At 42.2% G+C, this 25,210-nt stretch overlaps 1 protein-coding gene across 1 annotated transcript in view; it reads right to left on the bottom strand.

Moving 5' to 3' along the window:
* LOC109935677 (aldehyde oxidase 1) overlaps nt 1-25,210 on the bottom strand; it is a 113,194-nt gene that overhangs the window by 33,741 nt on the left and 54,243 nt on the right. The window contains exons 15-22 of the mRNA XM_048598682.1: nt 21,204-21,373; nt 17,693-17,804; nt 13,503-13,625; nt 11,631-11,724; nt 9,706-9,830; nt 6,030-6,163; nt 5,056-5,143; nt 1,122-1,208 (exon numbers count right to left, since the gene is read on the bottom strand). Of these exons, the coding sequence (XP_048454639.1) occupies nt 1,122-1,208; nt 5,056-5,143; nt 6,030-6,163; nt 9,706-9,830; nt 11,631-11,724; nt 13,503-13,625; nt 17,693-17,804; nt 21,204-21,373 (933 nt within the window). The remainder of the gene's footprint in view (nt 1-1,121; nt 1,209-5,055; nt 5,144-6,029; nt 6,164-9,705; nt 9,831-11,630; nt 11,725-13,502; nt 13,626-17,692; nt 17,805-21,203; nt 21,374-25,210) is intronic.

Raw genomic sequence — 25,210 nt, 5'->3', positions numbered from 1 at the left:
ATAAATGGAAATATCGAGTAGGTTCCTGCCTGCTTGCAGTAGGTACTCTGACACTGTGAAAACATGGCACTTAATATGTTAATGGGCAGGAATGCATTGGGAACAGGTAATGATGCATAACCATTTCAACCATTCATCAGGGGTGCAAGTTTAAAATTGACCCTTACAGAACTTAACAGTATACAGGAGACCATCCAACCCATCTCCCCTGTGTTCTCTGAAAAAGTCAATATCCTTTGCCATGTGCCATGTCCATGAGAAATTAAGGATATTATAATTTGTTTAAGAACTATACATTCCTTAGTATTTAAACATTGACTTGGCTGGGCTTTTAAACTGGCTACTGTAGATCACATGATCTACAAACTGGATACAGTTCAGGAAAATTCCAACAATAAAACTTACAAGGACAATGCTAAACAGATCAACCTGGTGAAATTTTACACAGTGCGTAGGTGTACCATAGAACAGCAAAGCAAAGAGAGCATAGGCAGTTAGTCTTCAATTTTAGGCAGATAACTAAAGAGATCTATTGAAACTCATTATGCCTACAAATGTGCTAAAAACTATCCATCTATCTCCTCAAGTGTACAATGGATTTTGACCAGAGGAATAGATACTCACATGATAAATTATTTGTCAATAAATAATGTTGTATGACCAAAACTCCCCTGCATTTTGAAGAGTTTTAATTATACTTTCCTAAGTTCTTGAACCATCTGTTTCCACCAACATAGGAAGCATAGGCATCTGGTTAACAGCTAGGACAGCCTGAAAATTTATTCAAAACCTGGTTAGTAAGACTCTTTGACTTGCTTGAAATAGGCTGGTTCCTTGTTTATAAGCGTCACTCTATTCCATCATCTCTAACTTTGAATACGCTAGGTTTAAATTTAAGGGAACTTGCTGCAAGTCATGTTTATACGAAAAGGTAATTTGGTAATCACAACAAAGCCTTTTGAAATCAATGCACTCTATTTACAGATGGAAGGGGAGGAAATGTAGGAGTTTAGACTATATCTCTCTCCCCTGTCCATAACAGCCTAAACTTCCCCATTCAGCCCATCAAACCTGGGCTTGTCAATTGCTCATCCCCCGATATTGAACACTTTGGAACTCACCATTAAAGAAAAATCCACTTTGTTGCCTCCATTGGCGTAACAGGTCACTTCTGCAGCAATTATTCTGCCATCAGTCATGTAACCGATCTGCATTTCAAATATCACAATTTATGCAGCACATTTCACAATCTCAGGACCAATGGTTCACAGATAATTAACTACTTTTGAATTGCTGTCATTCTTGGACTGACCAAAACCTTTCACTCACAGGATATCTTCTCTCTTCTTGTGGAGGACAATGCAATCTGTCAATGCTAGAAAGATCAGTCTGAACAACTCAATTGTGAATCCAGTAACAACTGATATAAGGTTATATGGATTATATCAGGATAACAGGTTATTTCACCCAGAATTGACTTCGCCCAATCCATGGGCAGGATCTTGTGAGTTTCGCAGGTGTCTTGCGTGCAGCCTGAAAAAGTGCCAGGACATCCACACTTGCTTTTGGAAGGATTGTTCACCAGATCCTCTGCTCATCAGGCACTTAAGACGACTCAGCAGGATAACCTTGGGTTACAATGTCTTTACCAGCTGGAGCTGCCAGACAGAAGCCGGCAGCTTTAGCACTCGGCAGTGACTTGGCAGTGGTGCTGCTGATGAAGCAGCATTTTGGTGACTACAGTGTTCTCAAGCCACTCTCGATTTCTTCAATTCTGCATGAGAGAGACTCAGCCTGTCCTTGAATGTTGCTAAAACAAAATTCATATCAATCCAGACCACTTCCCATATATGTTGAAGGAGACATGCTGGAATACATTGAGCATTTCCCAGACTTTGGCAACCACATCTCTCAAAAGGTAACCACTGTTATGTTGATCCAACACTCGATCAACTGTGTCAATTCTGCCTTCAACAAACTATACAGCAGCAAGTGCTTCACAACAAAAACCTCTGCAAATTAACAAAAGTCCTAGTGTACAGAGTCTCAACATTGCAGATAGAGGTCATTTGGTTAGGAGGTCAGAATCAAATCTTGGTCTTTGGCGCTGTGAGGCAGCAGTGCTAACCACTGTGCCACCGTGCTGCCCTATCACACACTCAAGCTAGACCACTGTTTGTGATGCAGAGTGATGCCAACAGCACAGGTTCAAATCGCATGTTGGCTGAGGTCACCATGAAGGACCTACCTTCCCAATCTCGCCCCTCATCTAAAGTCTGGTGACCCCTCAGGTTAAACTTGCCACCAATTAATTCTCTTTGATGAGAGAGTAGCCCATGGTTCTTGGATACTATGGAGACTTTCATTTCACTCTTTTACTGCAGTGAGACCTGGACTGAATATCACTGACACAAGAGTGCTGGAAAAATTCATCAGTGGTGACTTCACCACAAGATCCAGATTAAACAGGAGGATCAGTGAACAAAAGCTAATGTCCGTCTTGAAGCCAGCTCCACAAGATTTCAGGCAAAACTACAAAATCAACTTCAATCAACTGGACACTGTATCTGGATGTCAAGACTATTTCTTCCACTTGGTCCCATTTGCTAACTCTCAAATGGCCAAAGTTCCAAGGAGGACAAAGAATATTCTTCAAAGACATCTGAAGCTCTGAATGAAGTGAGGCAGCAGTGACATTCATGACTGCAGAGAGCTTGCTAACAATTGTTCTAAATGACAAAAAATTGTCCATCATGCTGGATTGCATTTTAAGTTAAATCCTAATAATGAGGCAGAGCAAATGTCAAATTGATATCAAATTAATAGCCAATGGAGAAGAAGTTAGCCACATTGCTCTTGTCCATTTTACGGTGTGGACTTATGTGGGCTCCGGTTTCCACTGAGTGAGAAGCTATAGAGCAGGGGAATGGGACAATCAGCTGTTTAATAGCGCCCACTGAACTGATACTTGGCGAGTACAAAATTAGTTTGATATTTGGATACACATTGGGTGGCACAGTTGCTCAGTTGTTAGCACTGCTGCCTTACAGTGCCAGGGACCCAGGTTCCATTCCAGCTTTGGATGACTGTCTGTGTGGAAACTTAGAATCTGTAGAGTGTGGGAGCAGGCTATTCAGCCCACTGAGTCTGCACTGAACCTCCAAAAAGCTCTCCACCCATACCCGTACCCCCTACCTTATCCCTATAACCTTGAATTTCCCATGGCTAATTCAACTTGCCTGCACATTTTTAGACTGTGGGAGGAAACCAGAGCACACAGAAGAAACATACACAGATACAGTGCAAACTCCACACAGACAGTCACCCGAGGTTGAGGTTTGTACTTTTTCCCCGTGTCTACATGGGTTTCTGCCAGGTGCTCCGTTTTCCTCCCACAGTCCAAAAATGTGCACGTTAGGTGGAAAAGTCATGCTAAACTCCCCCACAGCATCAAGGGATATGCAGGCTAGGTGGATTAGCCTTGGTAAATGTCGGGCTATGGGGATAGGATGGAGGAGTGGGTCTAGGTGGCATGTTTTTCGCGGGTCGGTGCTGGACTCGAGGGACCAAATGGCCTCTTTCCACGCTATAGGGATTCAGTGATTCTATTCTATGATATAAATTCTTGATTATTACATTGATGTGTCTGAAAGACATCCTGCCCCGTCAGCTCAGAGATCAACCCATTGTGAAATGGTCTGTTCAGTCACGTGAAGATCCATGATGGAAACAGACGACCAAGTATGCATCATCCTCAAACTGAGGGACAGCTGAAGACAAGGAAGATAATTCTAGGACTTAGGAAATGTGACAGCCAATTTGGGCACAGTAAGCTTCACAAGCAACGATATGATAATGATCAGATAAACATTAGCAGCATCAGTTATGGAATAAATATTGACCAGAAAACAAGGGAAAACCCCTCTGCTCTTCTTTAAAATAGTGTTTTGGGACTTTCAGATTAACCTGAGAATAGAAGGGTTTAACATCTCAACTTAAAGACACTATTTCAGACAGTGCATCATTCCCTCAATATTTAACTGAAAGTGTTAGCCTGAGTCATGAGGCTGTATCAGTTTTGTATTTTATTTTTCTCTCTTTTTGCAGGAATTCCATCAGAAATCTTGTTGAAAAAAATCATTTTCCAGACAAGTCGTATAGTCATCAAGGAGGTGTACAGTAAGCTCCAGTCATTTGTGAATTTGTTTATTCTGAGCACTGTTTTGCCAATTGCAGTTTCGTTGTTCGCTTCTCCATGATGCTGGGAGGCAAAATCATATGAGAAAATGTCCAGAACAATAAAGACAACATAAAATAAAATAAACTTAAATCACCCTATAAAAGAAAGAGTTTATGTATCGATGTACTGATGATGCACCATGCTGTATTTCTATGTCTGCAAGGTATAGATTCGTCTACTCCCATTTTATGGACTGTAATAATGTGATTTACCAACTTCAGGGTATGGTAAAGTTCAGGGTCACACATTTTCAATTTTCTTAATTTATTGCAATATTTTTCCACTGAAGAATGTTTATATTTAGAAAATATCATTTCTAATATAATCATTAATTTCAGTGCATTTTAGCTTTGTGTGTGTGCTGTAGATATTAAAAGTTTGCTTGACTGAAACTTATTCCAGTGACTTCTAATATAAATCATGTATGCAATTCGTGATTTCACCATTTATGTATTCCCAAAGAACATCACATCACACAACCAGTGGGAATCTACTGTACATCCAAACTGATTTTGTACTCGCTCAGTACCTGCTTACTGGGTACTATTTGTCCCCTCCCTTGTTTACAATTTCCTACTCAGCACAAAGCTGTGTCCACAGAGCTCGGCACCACGAAATGAGCAAGAGCAAATGCCTAACTTTCTTTTCTATTGGTATTCAATTGCCATTTGCACTGTTGCTTTAGGTGAATTTACATCTCTTTTTCTGAGCTTTCGTGACACTCTCAATGACAGCGTGATATAGATTGTCTCCGTGCATATGCAACATAACACTTGGTATTTACAATTTAGGCAGTTTGTTAGCTTATGTCTAACCTTGTATCTGCCAAGGACAGGATGGCGACCTCCGCTGATTAGCATGTCCTCTCCTCTCTCTAAAATGCAACGTACTGAACGGCCTGTCCTGCAACATAGAGAGAGCCATCTTACATCAGTCACTCACCTGTGACTCTCAGAGCAAATGTTACACAGGCCTTTAATATCTACTCTACTTATTTTTACCTGATTTCTCTCTCTTTGTTACCACTCTGACTAAAGTTCTACAGTTAATATACACTGTTAGAGCTGATTACTAGGAGTACCAGCAACTTTATCCTATGGACACTAGTCCATTAAGTCTTATGGTTTGTTCCGTTGAAGAAAGGATGGTTCAAACTCAGTCATTAAACCCACTATGTAACCTCTACATGACCATCCCCATTAGAGATGCAGGGCAGTTCTGAAGACCATTCTCAAGGGTTAAGTGTACATTGAAGGTGGAGAACCTCCATGATCTGGTGTAAGGCAGCCACATGGCAGGCTCAGGACAAAATGTAGAACATATAGAGTCAGGGGTCAAATGGCTGCATGGATTATTAATTGGACATACCATGGGTAAAGAGTAGTTATCTATATTAGAGGAAGGTAGAAAGTGGTCTTCCACGGACTTGAGCCCATGTCCCTGAGATGAAAGGTGAAGTTCTGACTGTGTGCATCAGCGAGACCTCCTGCAAAACCAACGTCCTACACTTAAAAAAAAAAGTATTGAAGAAACTCAATAGTTCTGGCAGCATCTGTGGAGAGAGAACCAGTGTTAAAATTTCAAGTTATGATATGACTCTCCCTCAGAACTGAAAGGGACTGGAAAACTGTGTTTAGTTTGCAGAAAAAAAGTCAAGACATGAACTCTATTTCCCTTTCCACAGATGCTGCCAGGCCTGCTGATTTTCTCAAGCTTTAATTTCAAAATTCCAGCATTTGCAGTATTTTGTTTTTATTACTCTATTTTAAAAACAACTCCACACACTTACTTGTGAGCTGCCACGGCTGCAATTGCTGCTATTCTGGAGGCTTTTACTATCTTTCCACCAAAGGCACCACCAATCCTTTTGACGCGGACCGTGACTCGATTGGATGGAATCCCCAGTGTATCTGCAACTACTGTCTAATCAGAAAAGCAAAATTTATCAACTGTTCCACAAATCGTATTTCTCCAGGGATCCAATCCATTAATGCTCAATTTGAGTGGGAAAGCAGCCTCATAGACAAGAGGGTTGCCAACTCCACTCCATCTAGACAAAAGCCTTTTCAGCCCCATCTCTAATATATTTACAAGTAACGAATGAAAATTTTCAAAGAACATTCAAAATAGACACATTACTTTTCAAAAAAAACAAAGTTGCTGGAAAAGCTCAGCAGGTCTGGCAGCATCTGTGAAGGAAAAAGCAGAGTTAATGTTTCAGGTCCGGTGACCCTTCCTCAGTTCTGCCAGACCTGCTGAGCTTTTCCAGTAATTTTGTTTTTGTTCCTGATTTACAGCATCCATACTTCTTTCGGTTTTTATTTACATTATCTTATTCCAGAGTTTCTTGCAGCAGTCTCCAATTCCCATTATCTTCAGAAGAATCCTGAAGAGTTAGGAACCCTAGCAAGCAGTTGGGTGCAAAAGCAAGCAAACATGCTTTTATTGTGGAGTTTTCTGCCTACATCTAAGAGTTTGGGTACAAGACAGAACAGCCAAGGAAAAGACAATGTTCAGAATTGTCTTCAGGCTCAGGATTCCTTACAACACAGTTAATTACACATTAAAGTCTAAATATTACTATGCATAATATTCAGAGACAACAGACTTTAATGTAACTATTACAATTTTGAAAGTCCATTTTCTCTTTGTGCTTTCATTTATCTTGCTGACTCCGCCCACAGTTTGCTATTTATGCACAGTGAAGAGTAGCTCCGTGACATCATTGCAAGGTTGCTCCAAGGTACTAAAGTCCCTACACAACAAACATGGCTAATTTCAAAATGCTTGTACTGATGTTCTTACCAAAGCAGCACATTGATAACCTACGTAATCTGGCTATTTAGCCTTTGAAGGCAACCATCTATGGATACAGTCACGGGCACAAGGGGAATCTCAAACAGGGTAGTTCCAATGCAAGCCTAAGGTTTCTTTGTGAGGCCACACATCAATCCTGTTTTTTCTGATACAAAAAAATCTAAAAACTGAAATGTAGAAACCTCATTTTGCTGGGCCTATTGTGGCCCTTAATCCAGATCCTGGAAAATTTTAGCTTAATATCAAGGAAATCAGCACTGTTCCTCCACTCAGGCCGTAGGATGAAAACATAGTTCTTTATATGAGGTTAACCCAAGGGAACCCTGAAACCAGATTCCAAACCAGAGTCAGTAGCCTCAGGAGAGTGAGGAACAAAGGGAGAGGGAAATCAAGCTACAGCAGGGTTAAACCTAAAATGGAATTCCAAAATTTGGTGATCACAATGATTTGTGTACAAAAACTAAGCAAACATTTTACAAACAGCAGTCAAGCATTGACCTAACTGTAACCAAACTGGATCCTGATCCATTTCGGGCAAGTTTTGCTTGTGCAGCTCAATCAAACTGCTGCTCCTTCTTCCATTCCCTATTGTCAATATTCCTTCCCTTCTTGCTAAGATAGAACTACCTTGGTTGTAGAGGTAACACTTCACAACCTGATCCAAATGGCTGATCTCAATGTACACATGGAAATCTGAGCAGCAATTGGCCATGGTATGGGAAGGTGGTGATCTGTCCTGACCTTGACCTCATCCTGTCATCCTTACTTGCATCTATTGTCTAAGACAGACACCTAAAGATGTGGTAAGAGAAGACAAGGTGATCAGTCAGCAGTGCCTAGAGGAGCATATGAGAGAAAGGCCCACAGAAAGTCAGTAAAGATAAAGCTAGATCCATTGGAGCTGTTTTGGGAGTAATCTTAATTTTTGCTTTCAAGTCACAGATGTGATTTATTTTCCATTTCAGAGATGTGCCTGCAGGTTGACCAAGATTAGGAACTGGAAAAGAATATTTGACATTGAGGAGGGTTAGCAAAAGAATAAAAGGAATTGGGGTGGTGCTGATAATAATGAATGGGATCAATGTATCAGTGAGACAGGATCTCTGATTGGAAGAACAGGATGTAGGTTCTGAAATAAAAACAGAAAACTCTGGGGAAATTCAGTAGGTTTGGTAGCGCCTGCACAAAGAGAAACAGAAATAATGTTTCAAGTTCTTCTTCAGAACTGGAAAATGGTGTCTTTTTTATACGATTGATAGAGGGCAAGGAGGATCAAGGGGAACAGATAAATAAAGTGTGATGTGAGCTACACTCCAACATCACACCACAGAAGCTGTATTGCTCTTTTGAACTCAAATGACACTCCACTTGGACAACCAGAATAGCTGAAGAAATCCTCCCTGATAATGTACATAGACCAAGAAATGTAGAACCTAGGAGCAGAAATAGGCCATTCAATAGGGTCATGGCTGATCCTCTATCTCAATGTCATGCTCCCAGAGACACAGACAGGCTCAGAGCAGGAAAATCTAGTGAGGCCAGCTATCACCGACACCACGTCAGTCAGGAAGGCCAAAACTATGAAGCCAACTAAGAAGAACAGTCCCAGTGTTCAGTGGCCAAACAGACCCTGGAGGCAGCAGCAGCCAGCAAGAAGAATGACTATTGGCACTCAAAATGACACTGCAATGTGGCCAGGAACAAGCAAAAGAGCCTGCAAGCAATTCAGCGCCAGCGACCAAAGGGATCTTGGGCAACAGTCCTCTTCTGAGATCCACTCTCAGAGGTTCCACAACAGGAGATACCATAAATTGAAGGCTTTTGTTAATTTTGTTTGATTTTGTTTTAAACAGTTATTTGATTTACCAATATGGAACTTAGCCATTTAAAGTGAAGTATTTCAACTTAGAGAGCTAGAGTATATTTTTAACTTTTTTCTCCTGAGAAAGGCCCTGTGAAACCCAATCATCTTCACTTTTAACATTGATGGCTAAGAGAATCATTGCTTCACTTCTAGTCTTTTAATGTCAAGTCACAATGTTTAGAAATATAACACTAAATTTAAGTGAGGACATCCTGTACAACTTCACTTAAAGGGTTAGATGTAAAGATGAAGGAGTGGTGTAGGATAATGGATAAATCCTTTATGTATGCGTTTTATATATTTATATTAAAACAATGAATAGCATACTATTGACATGTAGGCTGCTGTAGGTACACACATGGTCCTACAACCGAGCTTGCAGAGTTCTACAAATGTATTCTCTAAAATTATTTATGCATATACAGTGTAAATAGATGGTTATTCATCTGTAAAATTACAGACGTGCCTCTCTCTACAGTCTCAGTATCACCTCACTCCAATATCCAATGTTTAAGATGATATGATTCTTGGAAGCACATTTCAATGAATCATCAACTTCAAAGCAGGAAAGCAAAGAGGAAGGAGGCTAGGAGAGGAACAGTCACATTCCCTCCGGCAGCAGTACCACAACTAGCAGAAGTGGGTCTGTCACTTAATAAATTGTTAGAAACAAACTGTCATGCAGCCATGAGGAGCAAGCAGCAGTGAGTGTGTCAAGCAGCAGTGAATGTCTTATGCAGCCATGAGTTTGGCTGCCTAGATAGATTGAATTGTACTGACTTACCTGGGCAAACGTTGGATACTGCGTTGAGCAAACGATTTCAATTTCTCCATCCTCACTTTTGGGAATGACGAGGACACTATGAGTTTCCATGTAGAAATGCTCTTGTCCTCCAATGTGGATTTCTCCTATAAATAAAAATGCTGGAACTGAATTTTAAAGATGTTTACACAGTGACTTAGAAAATCACATACAGTCCACTGTCCAAATAAATGCGGGGAAACACAGTCACAGGCCATTGTCCAATTTCTTATTACCACAGAAACATAGAAAATAGGAGCAGGAGTAGGCCATTCAGCCCTTCAAGCCTGCTCCCCATTCATTATAATCATGACTGATCATTCAACTCAATAGCCTGTTTATGCTTTCCCCATACCCTTTAGAACTAACTATGGGGAATGACAGAATTAGATCATTCTCCAATTACTGTGCAATTACTCTGCTTCTGCAAATTTGACAGGGCAAAATCACGTCTGAGAGTTTTGATTGAGTCTTTTCAAGAAGATGACTAGATGTGCGGATAAGGGTAATGCAGTCGATATAATCATGGAATTTGGCAAGACCTTTGACAAGATCTGACATGGGAGGCTGATCAGGAAGCTAACAGCCCCATAGCGTGCAGGGTGATTCGGCTAATTGGATCCAAATTGGCTTAGTGACAAGAGACAGAGGGTGAGCTTGAAGATTGTTGTGACTGAAAGCCTGTGTCTTGTAGCGATATGCAGGGTTCAGTGCTGGGTCACTTATTGTTTGTAGCATACACAAGTGATCTAAACATGAATGTGGGAGGTTTGATCAGTATGTTCACAGATGACACAAAAATTGGCAGTGGTAAATAGCATGGAGGAAAGCCTTAGACTATAGGATGATATAGATGAACTGGTTAAATCGACTGAACAGTGCCAAATGGAAATTGACCCTGAAAAATGTAAGGTTCTGCATTTTGTAACTACTAAAAATGCAAGGAAGTACATGTCCACAGATCCTTAAAGCTAACAGGACAGGTAGATAAGCTTTTTAAGAAGGCATACAGGATATTTGACTTTATTCGACAAGATATTTAATGCAAGGACAGGGAGATTGTGATGGAGCTGTGTAAGTCATTAGGTAGGCCACAGCAGGAGTACTATGTGCAGTTCAAAAGAAAGGATGTGATTATACTTGACAGTGCAGAAGAGATTCACCTGGACATTGCCTGGGCTGAAGCAATTCAGCTATGAAGAGAGACTAGATAGGCTGGGGTTGCTTTTCTTGGAGCAGAGATGGCTGAGGAGTACGCAACTGAGGTGTACAAAATTATGAGGGGTACAGATTGGGTAGCTAGGAAGAAACTTTTTCTTAGTAGAGGGATTAATAACCAAGAACACAGATTTAAGTGCAGGAGATTTAGATGAATTTTAGGATAGGTTTTTCACACAGATTGCGGGAGGCCTGAATCTGGAACATACTGCCTGAAAGAGTAGTCGAGGTGGGAACCATCATAAAATATAAGAAACATTTAGATGATCATTTTAAGCATACAAGGCTGCAGGCCACATGCTGGGAAATGGAACTAGAGTAGGTAGATGCTTGACGATTCGCAGGGCATGATGGGCCAAATGGTTTCTTTCCATGCTATAAAAACTCTATGACTCAATGGGTCTAATTATCTTCATGACTGAAGCCAATTGAGATTAGAGCACAGATACAAGATTTCTATGGACTAGAATATTTTGGAATATATTGCTGTTCCTGCCACAGCCTTGAACTCCCAAAAGGAAATATGACCACTCAATTGAAAACACAGCCAGTGAACCTCTGCATAAATGCAAATGAAAACATTCTTTATTTTATCACTGCAAAACTGTGCAAAAGTTAAAATGCTGGCCACGATTTTAGTTAATAATCCATGAAGAAACAATCTACCAAACTCTGATCTTTTACTGTACCTTCTAGTTGTTGGTCAGCTTTTTCAAATGCTGCATCAACATCTCCATTCTCCAGTTTGAAGTGGTCATAAAAGGACTTATGCTGAATTGCATCCTATACAGGTGTCAAAATCATCGGTATTTTATTAACCTCAATTACAATTAAATACAATCTGAATACCACAGAGATGGCATCAAAACAGTCCATGAATCACTGTTCTTCATCAAATAGAAATAACATTGACCCCCTGCACCCCCACCCCTCCTCATACCTTTGATTCTTCCAAAGGAGAAACCACTTATCATTTTAGCTCAATTCCCTGGTTTGACTCTTTTGACACATCCACTGCGTTCCCTCATCATGCCACAAACTCTCCAGGGTGTTCCTTCATCTCAATCCCTCCAAACATACCACCATGTTCTCTTGCCTGCTCCTGTCAAAACCTCTCACTCTTGTTCCCTTGCTCCACTCCATCCAAAAATCCACCGTGTTGTCTCATAGAGTCATACAGCAGGGAAACGCACCCTTTGGTCCAACTAGTCCTTGCAAACCATGTTGCCAAACTAAGCTAGTCCCACTCGCCTGCACTTGGCCTATATCCTGTCTCGCACACTCCCCAGAAATATAAAGCCCTTGCCTCAGTGTCACTGGGTCAAAATCCTGCAACTCCCTCCCAAGTTGCATTACAGATCACCTACATCAAATGGACTGCAACTGTTGAAGAAGGCAGCTCACCACCACCTTTAGACTACTAAAGATGGGCAATAAATGCTGGTCCAGCCAGTGAAGCCCACATTCACTGAATGAATTAAAGAAGATCTTCCTCCCAACCTTCCATTGTATTTCTTCACATCTTGTACTATGTAGTGTCGCTGGCCTAGTAATTCTGAGGACCAGGCTGATATTCTAGAGTCATAAGTTCAAATTCCACCACGGTAGCTGATGGAATATAAATACAGTTAATAAATCTAGAATATAAAGGTAGTCCCAAGAATGGTGACCATTACACTATCAACAGATGTTGTAAAAGGGTATCTGGTTCGTCTCTAAAGTTCTGCAGGGAAGAAAATCTACCATCTTTACTCATTATGGGCTACATGCAACTCCACAACCCATAGCAATACACTGTTTCTTGACTGCCTTCTGAAAAAGTCTAGCAAGCAACTCAGTTCAAGAACATTTACGGATGGACAACAGATGCTGCCAGCCTTGCCAGCAATGCCCACATGCCCATAGAAAAAAGTATAAACTCCTTCAAACCTTCCACTGCATTCACCCTCCTTACTTCCAGTGTTCCCTGTCTCCACTCCTTGAAACCTCCCACTGTGTTCCCTCACCTCACTCCCGCCAAACCACCCAGTGTGCTCCCCAGCCCCATTCCTTCCAAAACCTCTCAATGTACTCTCCCCAAAACAGGCTCTCCTAATGCCAAACTCTTGACACCTCCACTCCACTAACCTTCACTTGTACACGCCTCTCAGACACATGCCCACTTTTCACACATTTTTCATTTACACATTTCCCAATACAGTTCACATTCTCTCTGTCAGGTAAAGAATAGCAGGCTAGCTTATAATTAAGGGTTTGGGTGGTTCATATAAAGAATAACAGAAATTCAGGAGTGAATTGTAGGTTGAAATCTAACTGTGAGAGTCCAGTCTTTTTTTGAAGATAGAATGACAGGTACCAATAAATGAGTTACAGATCGAAGTCAAATTGAGAGATTTATACAGTTTACTTATTGTAAACAATACCCAAGAATGAGTTACAGGCTTGAATACATCAAAAGGGTCACAGAGTAATGGATACCTAGGAGTGAGTAACGAGATGGAATGTGTTCAAGGGGGCTGGGTGGTTTATATATCTATTTTTTTTTCTTGTCTAGCACAAACCTCCAAAGTGAGGACAAGGGGTTCCAGATCTTCATACGTTATCTTCACAGCTGCAGCTGCCATTTTGGCATGTAGCTGGCTGTCTGCGACGATTCCACAGATCATATGGCCCACACAGGTTACCTGCACAGAATAAAGTATGTTGAAGGCCAGGACTGAGTCTAAAGGCAAGAAGTGTTCTCATGATCTGTGTGTGATGTCCAGTAATTAAAGGCTGGAGCAGGAACTTTACAAGTACTGGAACTCACTGACTGGGACCGGCTCTTCCAGTCTTTGAAATGAACAGTGACTGGATGTACCCCAAAAGGGATGTACTCCAATGAGAAAATTGTCTGGCAAGTTTAAACTTCCAATGTGTAATTGCCCTAGGTCAAAAGTTTCCAATTCTGAATTCAAGTTGGAATCTTCATGCGGTTCTGTCTCACTTACCTGGCTAATTACCCAGGAAATATTACAGACTATAAGCAGTTCTAACTTCTGAGTAACTGCACAACTGAATCTCCCAACTCCTCCTGATCTCCTTACTCTCCTTCAATTCCCTTAGGCCGCACCCAACCATTGCCGAACATATCTCCCCAAGCATTGCTCCCCACCCCCTGCTACCTTGCCCCCTACCCCGCCACCATTCCAGACCCCAGACTGACCTGAACGCCCTCCCCTCAAAGACCTTCGGCCTGACCCGACTACACTAACTTGATCTGACTGCCCCTACCTAACTAACCCCCAAACTCAACCCCAGTAATCCATACATACCATCAGACCCAACATCACTACCCCAATGACCCAACTTGACGCAACTACACTACCTCCCCATATCCCCACCATCTGACCCTGTGCCAATGTAACCCAACCACATCCCCATGCCAATTGACCCCCAACCAGCCAACTACTTCTGTGCTCCCACATCCCCAACCAATCATCACTACCTTTGCCCCAGGCTCCCTCTGCAACCTGATCTGATAGCCCTCTGAACCGACCTAGTCCTTACAGCCACCTGTCATCCAATCTCCTTACCCACACATCTGCTACCCTTCTGGCTTACCTACCTGTCATGGGCCCCTCACCCACATTCCTGTGCTATTATACCTTCATCCACCTGCCATCCTACCTCCTCACTCACCTGTCACCCTACCTCCTTACACACCTGCCCAAATGTCCTCTTATCTACCTATCAATTATCCATCTTACCCCTCACCCACTTATCTGCAACCCTATCCTATCACCCATACACCTGCCCCACTTCCTGCAATTCCCTTCCTGCAATTGTACCTCTCACACATCTTCAACCGAATCCCCTCACCTACCTACCACCCTATTTCTTTAGCCATCTTCCACCTGGCTCCCCAAACCACGCATTTACAACCCTAACCCTCACCCACCTTAAATTACTTCACTCAAAGGGTTGTAAATCTTTGAATTCCCTGCTCCAGAGGGTTGCTCCATGTGCTGCTCTACCATTTAATACAGTTAAGGCTGGGATAGACAGATCTTTGATTACTCAGAGAATCAAGCGATACGGGCAGCGAGCAGAAAAGTGGAGTTGAAGAACACGATCAGCCACAATCATATTGAATGGCAGAGCTGAACGTATGGGTCACATTGTCTACTCTTGCACCTATTTCTTAGGTTCTTGCATCTCAGTGCTAAATCCCTAGAGAAGAAGGTGTGATTACAAAGTTAAAAACCAAAAGTACTACAGATGCTGAAAATCAGGAACAAAAACAGAAATTGCTGAAAAAGCTCAGAAAGTCTGGCAGCACCTGTGAAGAAAAATCAGAGCTATCGTTCCAGTTCTGAGGAAGGGTCGCTGGACCTGAAACGTTAACTCTGATTTTTCTTCACAGATGCTGCCAGGCCCAATGGTTACAAAGTTCATGAGTTTTACAAAAATTGGCCATGTGCTTGATGGTGAGGAAGAAAGCTGCAGGAAGTTAACAATAGATAGGTCATTTGGGAAGAAAAGTGAAAAGTGGTATTCAACCTAGAAGTGTGAGGTAATGCATTTGGGGAGAAAAGTAAAGCAAGCAAATGCACAATAAATGGCAGAACTTTGAGAATGTTAGAGGCAGACAGGAGCCTTGGAGTGCATGTCCACAGATCCCTAAAGATAGCAGATTTGGCAGAAGCTGGGTAAGAAGGCAGACGATACTTTTTTCTTACTAATCTTGGCACTGAATGTGAGAGCAGGGTGTTATTCAAAAATTCTACATATTCTGCTAAGACTGTAGGTCGGGTATTGCACACACTTCTGATCACTGCATTGCAAGAATAATCTGTTTGTACCTGGGAAAAAACAGAGATGTGGAAGGGTGTTGCCAAAAGTGGAGAATTTTGGCTGAGGAGAGATTGAATAGGCTGGGGCTGTTTATTTAAGCAATAGGGCCTCCAGCAGCAGATGGTGATATTAAGGGAGGGTACCAAACAGGGGAACTAGATAGTATCTGCGGACCCTTTCTGGAGGAAGGGGTCTTTGTTGGGGAGGCCTCATGGGAACAGAGACAGGGACAAAACATTCCTCAACTAAGAAGTGATCTATAAGCGCAATCCAAAGTAAATACTCTCTTTTCCTTGTTTTAACAGTACCTTCGCTTAATATTTGCAAAGACCTGAGCCAGGGGAATAAAGAATTCCTGCTTCGTGATCTTTAGGTCATTTGTGCATTTAAATCTCTCATTATGTTTCTGATTCCACAGGACAGGCATCAAGCTGTGATGGACAAGGTTGAAAGGTACCTAGCAAGATGGTATGGATGCTGGAGGATTTGAAACTCTCAGTTCTCAAAAGGGAGGCCAAAGCTGCTACATTCGCAGAGGAAATTGGACTAGACGGCTTTATAAATCACAAAAATTTAGTTGTGATTTGTAATGCTCCTGCCACCTTCATACGTATGATGCAGAAGCAGTTGATGACCAGAATTTTCAGTCCAGTATGTCTAGACAATACGCTTGGCTTTTGCTTGTCACATGAGATGAACCTCAAAACACTGAGCACTGTCTTAGCTTGCATGTCAAAGTTAAACTTAAAAAGTCAAACCAAGAGTACGAAATTTTCCAGACAAAAGTACAGTACCTTGGCCACTTGTTACTGAGGAAGGCAGTACACCTCGGAATGAGAAAATCAAGTGGTACAGGATAGGTCCCAGTCCAAGACATAGAGGGAAATGCATGGGTTCCTTCGATCAACTCGTTACTATAGGCGTTTGTGCAAGGCTCTGCGCAGTTGGCCCCTTTGCCTGACAACTTCCCGGGGAAGCTAGAGAATGTTGTAGGAACTAGTGGGAAAGGGTGTACAAGACTTGATACTTCATGGAACATCACAGAGAATTACATTCCAGCCTACGAAGATTCCTTCTGAATCCTTAAACAGAAGATTATTTCATCACTGGTCATTGGCTACAGATTTCTATACCCCTTTCATGCTGGAAGTTGCTGTACCTTCTTCGCCTATGAGCACTGCTGTCACAGATTGAAGGCCAGAAAAGACTGATTGTCACTTATGCCAGTCAGAGTCTCAAACCAAATGAGAGGAATATGCAAACTTACACCAGTGTGAAGTGCTAGCTTTAAGTAGGTACTTCCCAGAAATTCAAAGACATTCTGATTGGTGCAAATTTTCAAGTATTTACAGACAACAATACATTCAGCTACTTTCAATAAAAGGGGAAGATTGTTAGGGAAAGTGTGAGTATTCAGTGAGAGTGGGGTCATCAGGATGAAGTGATCAGGAGGATGTGGCAGTGATTGGGAGGGAGTGATCAGGGAGGGAGGAGTGACAAGGAGATCAGAAAGACAGGTAGCAATTGAGACAGAAGGGCAGATAGGGAAGGTGAAGATTGGGAAGTGGGGAAGATTTTATGAGAGATTCAACGATCATAAGGAAGGGAAGGAAGGAGTGATTGAAGGGAGTGTGAAACTGTAGGAGAGAGGATGACTGAGGATAAATTGGTGTAACTTTGGTGAAGATCATTGAGGGTTCACAATGGAAGTTCTTTCCTTCATACAGTAATGGACTTGTCAAGTTAAACAGGACATCTTTCAAATATTGGAAGAGGAATGCATAGTTTACTTGATAAAGTGTGAATCAAAAAATACAACAGTCATATTCTCATTGGTTAATAAAAGTGTAGCTTTTGGAGAATAATAAACTTAATCAAGACTAATAGTGGGATTGACAAAAAGTGCAGCATTTACCTCACTTCCACAGAGAATCTCTTCCATGCCAATTTTCTTCCCTGGGATATCCTGAGTTGTGATGATATCAAAAACTCCAGGAAGGTGCAGTGCCTCTGATGCATCAATTGACCTGAATCACAATGTGAAGTAAACATGGATTACTTCCATGTTTACTTGGATTACGGATTACTGTGGATAACTGTGCTTAAGAATATAAAACACATAAGAAATAAGAACAGAATCTGAGTTCTTGTGGCGCAGTGATAGCATCCCTACCTATTGCCCAATAGCTCTGACTTCAATAATCATGAAGTGCTTCGAGAGGCTGGTCATGGCCCACATCAACTCCAGTCTCCCAACCTGCCTCAATCCCCTACGGTTTGCCTACCGACATAACAGGTCCACAGAAGATGCCATATCCCTAGCCCTGCACTCATCCCTGGAACATCTGGACAACAAAGACACCTAAGTCAGACTGCTCGTTGACTACAGCTCTGCCTTCAACACCATTAACCCCTCCAAACTGATCTCAAAACTGCATGACCTTGGTCTCGACTCTGCCCTCTGCAATTGGATCCTCAACTTTCTGACCCATAGGCCACAACCAGTGAGGATAGGTAACTGCACCTCCTCCACAATAACACTCAACAGTGGAGCCCCCCCAGGATGCATCCTCAGCCCCCTACTGTACACCTATGACTGTGTTGCCAAATTCCGAACGAACGCCATCTACAAGTTCACTAATGACACCACTGTGGTGGGACAGATATCTAACAACAACAAATCAAAATACAGAAGGGAGATAGAGGACTTGGTGACATGGTGCAATGAAGACAATCTGTCTCTCAATGTTGGCAAAACTAAAGGACTGATCATCAACTTTAGAAAGAAAGGAGGAGAACACGCGCCCATCTACATCCACAGAACTGAGGTCAAGAGAGTGAAGAGCATCAAGTTCCTCGAAGTGACGATAACCGACAACCTGTCCTGAACTTCCCACATAAATGCGAAAGTCAAGAAGGCACAACAAGCCTCTTCTTCTTCAGGAAATTTGGCATGTCCATAAGGTCCTTTACCAACTTCTACAGATGCACCATTGAAAGCATACTGTCGGGGTGCATAATAGCCTGGTACGGCAACTGCTCTGCCCAGGACCGTAAGAAACTACAGAAGGTGGTGTTCACAGCCCAGACGATCACGAAAGCCAACCTTCCATCCATGGACTCTATTTATATGGCCCGCTGCCATGGAAAGGTGGCCAACATCATCGAAGACCCATCGCACCCTGGGATTGACCTCCTATAACCTCTTCCATCAGGCAGAAGTTACAGAAGTCTGAACACACGCACAAGCAGGTTCAAGAACAGCTTCTTTCCAGCCGTTATCAGATTGTTGAATGGACTCTAGCCCTCAGAAAATGTAACCTGCAACATAACCAGTATGCCTCTTAGTCTTTTTGATCTGTACATCCTTTGCTGGCTGTGATCTGTCTGTACTGCTCGTAAACAAAGCTTTTCAATGTATTTCGGTACATGTGTCAATAAAAATCAAAATCTGGCCAAGTTCAAGTGCCACCTGCTCCAGAGGTGTGTAATAGTATTTCCAAATAAGCTGACCAAAGATTTATGTGGCTCTCTTGTGGTACAGTGGCAGTGTCCCTACTCCTGGACTGGGAGGCCTGGGTTTGAGTCCCACCTGCTCCAGAGGTGTGTAATAACATCTGAAGAGGTTGATTAGAAAACAAGTTAAATAAAAAAATTAAGACAATGATCCCCTTTTGTCTACCCCATTCAACAAGAACATGGCCAATCCTTAATCTCAATCCAATTTTCCACCCAATCCTCCTATATTAATAGTAGACAGATACAGCAAGTGATTAGGGAGACAAATGAAATGTTGGCATTTATTACAAGGAGAATGAATGTAAAAGTTGGGAGATTTTATTGTATTTGTACAAGGCCATAATGAGGCTGCATCAGGTACTTTTTATTTGAAAAAGAATGTAACTTCATCAGAAGCAGGTCAGAGAAGGTTCACTTGACTCATTAGCAAAGTCAGTCCCTCGAGCCTGTTTCACAATTCAATGAAATCAAGGCTGATCTGTGGCCTAATTCCATACACCTGCCTTTTGCCCAAATCGAATAACACCTTTATTTAACAAATATTCATCGACCTCAAATTTAAAATTAACAACTGATTCAGCATCCACTGCCATTTGTGGAGGAGAGCGTGAAACCTCTAACACCCTTTGTGTGCAAAAGTGCTTCCAAGGCAGTAACAAGCTCAGAAACTGAGTAGTCCTTGTGCAACTCAAACTGAGCATCATTGAGCAAGTTATTGCTGAGCAAATGTTGCTTTATTACAGTCAATAGCGCCTTCCATCGCTTTGCTGCTGATCAGGAATACAGCAATGGAGTAGTAATTGGATGGATTAGATTTCTCCTGCTTTTTGTGGATGTTCAAATCTTCAATACATTATCACGTAAATGCCAGCATTGTAGCAGTACTTTTATAGCTTGGCAGGGTGTAATTGGAAGATCAAGAAGTTATAACGTATGTAAATTGGGACAGGGTGCACCTAGGAGAGAAGCTGCGGCATGGTGGCTCAGTGATTAGCACTGCTGCCTCACAGCGCCATTGGCCCGGGCTCGATCCCATCCTCGGGCAACTGTCTGTGTGGAGTTTGCACATTCTCCCCGTGTCTGCATGGGTTTTCTCCGGGTGCTCCGGTTTCTTCCCACAGTCCAAAGATGTGCAGGCTAGGTGGATGGCCCATAGTGTTCAGGGATGTGTAGATTAGGTGGGTTATATGGGGATGGGTCTGGATGGCATGCTCCGAGGGTCATTGTGGTCCTGTTGGACCAAAGGGCCTGTTTCCACACTGCAGGGATTCTAAGATCTAATTCTAAGAAAATTAGAGTGCATGTTAAATGGAACAATGGAATAGAGTATGATCAGTGTTTGATCATGAGAGAAATCAAAAGGGAATATTGTGTGAGGTAAATGGGACCGGATTTAACTGCGGGAGAGCTTATAAAAAGTGTTAAATGGGACAGGGACAGCCCTAAGGAATCCAGCATACGTTACCCAACAGTGTGACTGAAGCTTTGCAATCAATCACAGACTGATTGATTGAACAAGCTAACCCACATTTATAAAATCTAGTCAGCTCTTGGAAGTGTGTTACCATCTTTAACTGGACTGAAGCCATGGCAGCACTGACTGAACTTACTGGCACCTGAAAAATGCAGCTCCGCATCTCACTACTGTCACACCACAAACATTGATTTCAGATCCAGTAGGAAGACTCTGGCCACCTCCAAAATCTCCCACCCAATGTCTCTATGACTAGAAGAGGGATTGAGAGAAATGATGTGAGGGTCACCATAGACGATCTGTAAAAAAGGGGAAAACATATTGGGCTTTGCAGCTTTTCCTCATTCCTACAATTGTTCCTGTTCTTACATTAAAGCACAGTTTTCAGTTTCTCCCCAGGAGCAAAATTTCACTTTGCTGTTGAAGAACTTACACAATCTTTGCATGAGCTCGAGTGCTGGTGACTAATGCCAAAAACAGCTCCCCCTCCTGGCTTGGTATATCATCACAGTAAACCGCCTCTCCAGTTGCGTGCTTGATCGCAGAAAGGTGCATCACTGGCTGCCCAAGTGCATCCCAAGAAAACTGATCCAAAACAACTTTCTGCATACAAAACAAATTCATTGTGATTTAACACTCATTGAACAAGTATGAATTTTTGCTAGATTAAATAGTTGGAGCTTTTCTCCCCGAATAAGAAGGGGTAGAGCTATAGAAATCTATAGGAGAGAATAAGACCCTTCAGACCATTGAGCCCACATCAGTCGAAAACAACCACATAACTATTCTAATCCTACTTTCCAGCTCTTGGTCCATAGACTTGTATTCTTTGACACCACACATGCATACCTGAATACTTCTTAAACATTACAGGAACATAGGAACAGGAGTAGGCCATTCAGCCCCTCGAGCATGTTCCACAATTCAATGAGATCATAGCTGATCTGTGGCCTAACTCCATATAACTGCCTTTGGCCCATTTCTTTAATAAGTTGGTTTAACAAATATTTATCCACCTTAGATTTAAAATTAATAACTGATCCTTCATCCACCGACATTTGGGGGAGGGAGTTCCAAACATCTATCACCCATTGTGTATTGAAGTGTTTCCTAACATCTCTCCTGAATGGTCCGGCCCTAATTATAGAATTACCAACAAATGGAAATAGATTATCTTTACCTACTGTATTTCCCCATTAATATGTTGAAAATTTAGACTAGTTCACCCTTTAATCATCTAGATTCTAGACAAAACAGGGCCTACGTGTACAATTTTGCCTCATAAGTCCCCTAAAGTCAATCATGTATCATAGTTGTAACCCTATATTGTACAGCCTTGAAGGCCAATATATCCAACCCCAAGGTGTGCTGCCCAGATCTGCTCTTAGTACTCCAAGTGGGGTGTAACCAGGGTTTTGTATAATTGCTGCATCCTTGTCCTCCAGTACTCTGGATATAAAGGCCAAAATTCAATTGACTTTCTTGATTTTTTTCTGCACCTGTTCATGGCATTTTAAAGATCTATGCACCTGAGCACCTGTACTCTTTGGACATTCACTATAATTAACTTCATTCCATGTAGAAAGTACCCTGATCTATCCTTTCTCAGTTCAAAAAGGATAACCTCACATTTGTTTACATTGAACTCCATCTGCCACAATTTTGCCCATTCACTTAGTCTATCAATAGCCCTTTGAAACTTTTTGCTATCATCTACACTGTCTTCACTGCCGCCTAAGGGTTCTGAAGGTTTCTGCCTCTACCATGATTACAGGCAGTGAGTTCCAGATTCACATCACCCTCTGGGTGATAAACTTTATCCTCATATCTCTTCTGAATCTTCTTCCCCTTCCCTTAAATTGATGCCCCACGGTCATTAATTCCTTTCATCAAAGGGAAAAATTTCTTCCTGTCTAACTATCTATGCCCCTCATAATTTTATACATCTCAATCATGTACCATTTCCATTCCCTCTGCTCTAAGGAGAAACACCAGTCTGACCAATCTCTCTCCATAAGTGAAACTCTCCAGTCCATGCAACATTCTGGTAAATCTCCTCTGCACCCTCTGCAGTGCTATCACATTCCTCCAATAATGTGGATTCCAGAACTGCACACAATACTCCAGCTATGCCCGAACCAACATTTCATACAGTTCCAGAATAATCTCCGTGTTGATAAACACTGCACCTCTCCTAATATAGGCAAATATACCATATGACTTCATAACCATTTTATCCACCCATCTTGATTCCTTAAGGGACTGATGAATCTACACACCAAGGTCCCTCTGGACCTTGGCGTTTCCCAGTGTCCTACCATTCATCATGTATTCCCTTGGCTTGTTTGTCCTGCCCAGGTAAATCACCTCACATTTAGCAACGTAATGGATTGAATTCCATTTCCAATTGATCAACCCACCTGACCAGCCCATTTATATCCTCCTGTAATCTAAGGCTATCCTCCTTACTATTCCCGACCCCACCTCTTTTTGTGTCATCTGCAAACTTACTGATCGACCTTCCCACTTTCAAGTCTAAAATCATTTATACAAAGTACAAGTGCCTCAATACTGATCCTTGTGGGACCGCAATGGACAGACTTCCAGTCGGAAAAACACCCTCAATCATCATCGTCTACTTCCTGCCACTCAGCCACTTTGTTATCAGTATCCCATGTGGGGCCTTGTCAAAATCCTCACTGAAGCCCAAATAGACCACATCAAAGGCACTAACCTCAGCTACACAGCTGGTTACCTCTTCAAAAAATTCTGTCAAGTTGGTCAGACATGACCTCCCCTTAAAAAAATCATGTTGACTGTTTCTGATCAATGCCCGTCCCTCTAAAAACGGATTAGTTCTGTCCCTCAAAATTGCTTCCAATAACTTCCCCACCACTGAGTTTAGATTGACTGGCCTATAGTTCCATGGTTTTCTCCTTGCTCATTTCTTGAAGAATGGTGCCACATTGGTTGTCCTCCAGTCCTTCAGATCGCTCCTGTGACCAGAGAAGAATTAAAAATTTTTGCAAGCACCTCTGCTATTTCAAATCCTGTCAAATATATCCCACCGTTTTGAGACAGATTTACCTGATAGTATCTGCTCCCAGTCTGCTCCGTCTAAATCATACTCAAACCAGTTCTAAGAAGAGTCACTGGTCTCGAAACATTAACTCTGCCTTCTCCCCATAGATGCTGTCAGACCGATTAAGTTTCATCAGCAATTTCTGTTTTTGTTTCAGATCCCCAGCACCCACATTTCTGTTTTAATTTACTGCTCAAATCAGATCCTATTAAAATCAGCCTACCCCCAGTGGAGAACTTTGATTTCAGGCCTATTCCATAACAATGTTGAATCTATTATAGTTATGACTGCTGTCTGCATGATACCCCCCTCTCAACTGATATTCCAACAAGTTGCCTTGCTTTGTTTCCTAAAATTAAATCTAGGACTGCCCTTCTCCTAAAGGACCATCTACGTACTAGCTTGAAAAGCTGTCCTGGATGCATTTTAAGAATTCTGCTCCTTCTAAACCTTTCACTCTATGACTACCTCAATCAAGGTTGGGGGAATTGAAATCCCCTCCTTCCACTACCCTGTTACTTTTGCACTTCCCTGAACAAGGAAACAAGGGACAACAAGGTGCAGAGCTGGATGAACACAGCAGGCCAAGCAGCATCATAGGAGCAGAAAGGCTGACGTTTCGGGCCTAGACCCTTCATCAGAAATGGGGGAGGGGAAGGGGGTTCTGAAATAAATAGGGAGAGAGGGGGAGGCGGATAGAAGATGTATAGAGGAGAGGATAGGTGGAGAGGAAACAGACAGGTCGAAGAGGCGGGGACAAGGGAGTTTCCCCAGATAAACATACAAATGCTGAGAGATGTGCACTTAGTGGAAGAGCCACAGGGCAGCACAGCTGGGGCTGGACAGCTACCTGGGGGCATTATTGTCCCAAAGGATAACGGGATAGGTTGAGGCCAACCCCTCCCCAAAGTAACAGAACAGAAAAAGTTAGTAACTGTGAAGTTCCACCGCATTTGTAACTATTACAAGAGGAGTTTAAGTCCAGATAAAATAGAATCTAACACAGACTCCAGTCATCCGGTGAGTGTCTGCCAGAGTGTTAGTACATTACAGGGCAGCAAGGAGTAATCAGTTCAGAAAGAAAGACTTGAAGATCCCCAAGTTGAACAGCTGGCTGCCAGACATTGGAATCTTAAACAGAAATGGCCAGTTAATACTTCTGAGCAAAATACAGTGGAAGAATTTGACTACCCTGCTTGCAAAATTAAGAGGAATCCAAAGGCATTCGCCAGGGTGTACTACACTAATAATCCATGACATAGATGTGGCAGAATCCCAAGCAATAAACCAAAATCCCTATCAACTTATCACCTTCTGTCCTTGGATGAGGGTGAGAGCTTGGGATAGTGAGAATGACA

The sequence above is a fragment of the Rhincodon typus genome, chromosome 7, assembly GCF_021869965.1.
Source record: "Rhincodon typus isolate 14 chromosome 7, sRhiTyp1.1, whole genome shotgun sequence".
Classification (NCBI taxonomy): Eukaryota; Metazoa; Chordata; class Chondrichthyes; order Orectolobiformes; family Rhincodontidae; genus Rhincodon; species Rhincodon typus.
The sequence above is the reverse complement of the archived record's forward strand: the minus strand, read 5'-3'. Positions and strand labels throughout refer to the sequence as shown.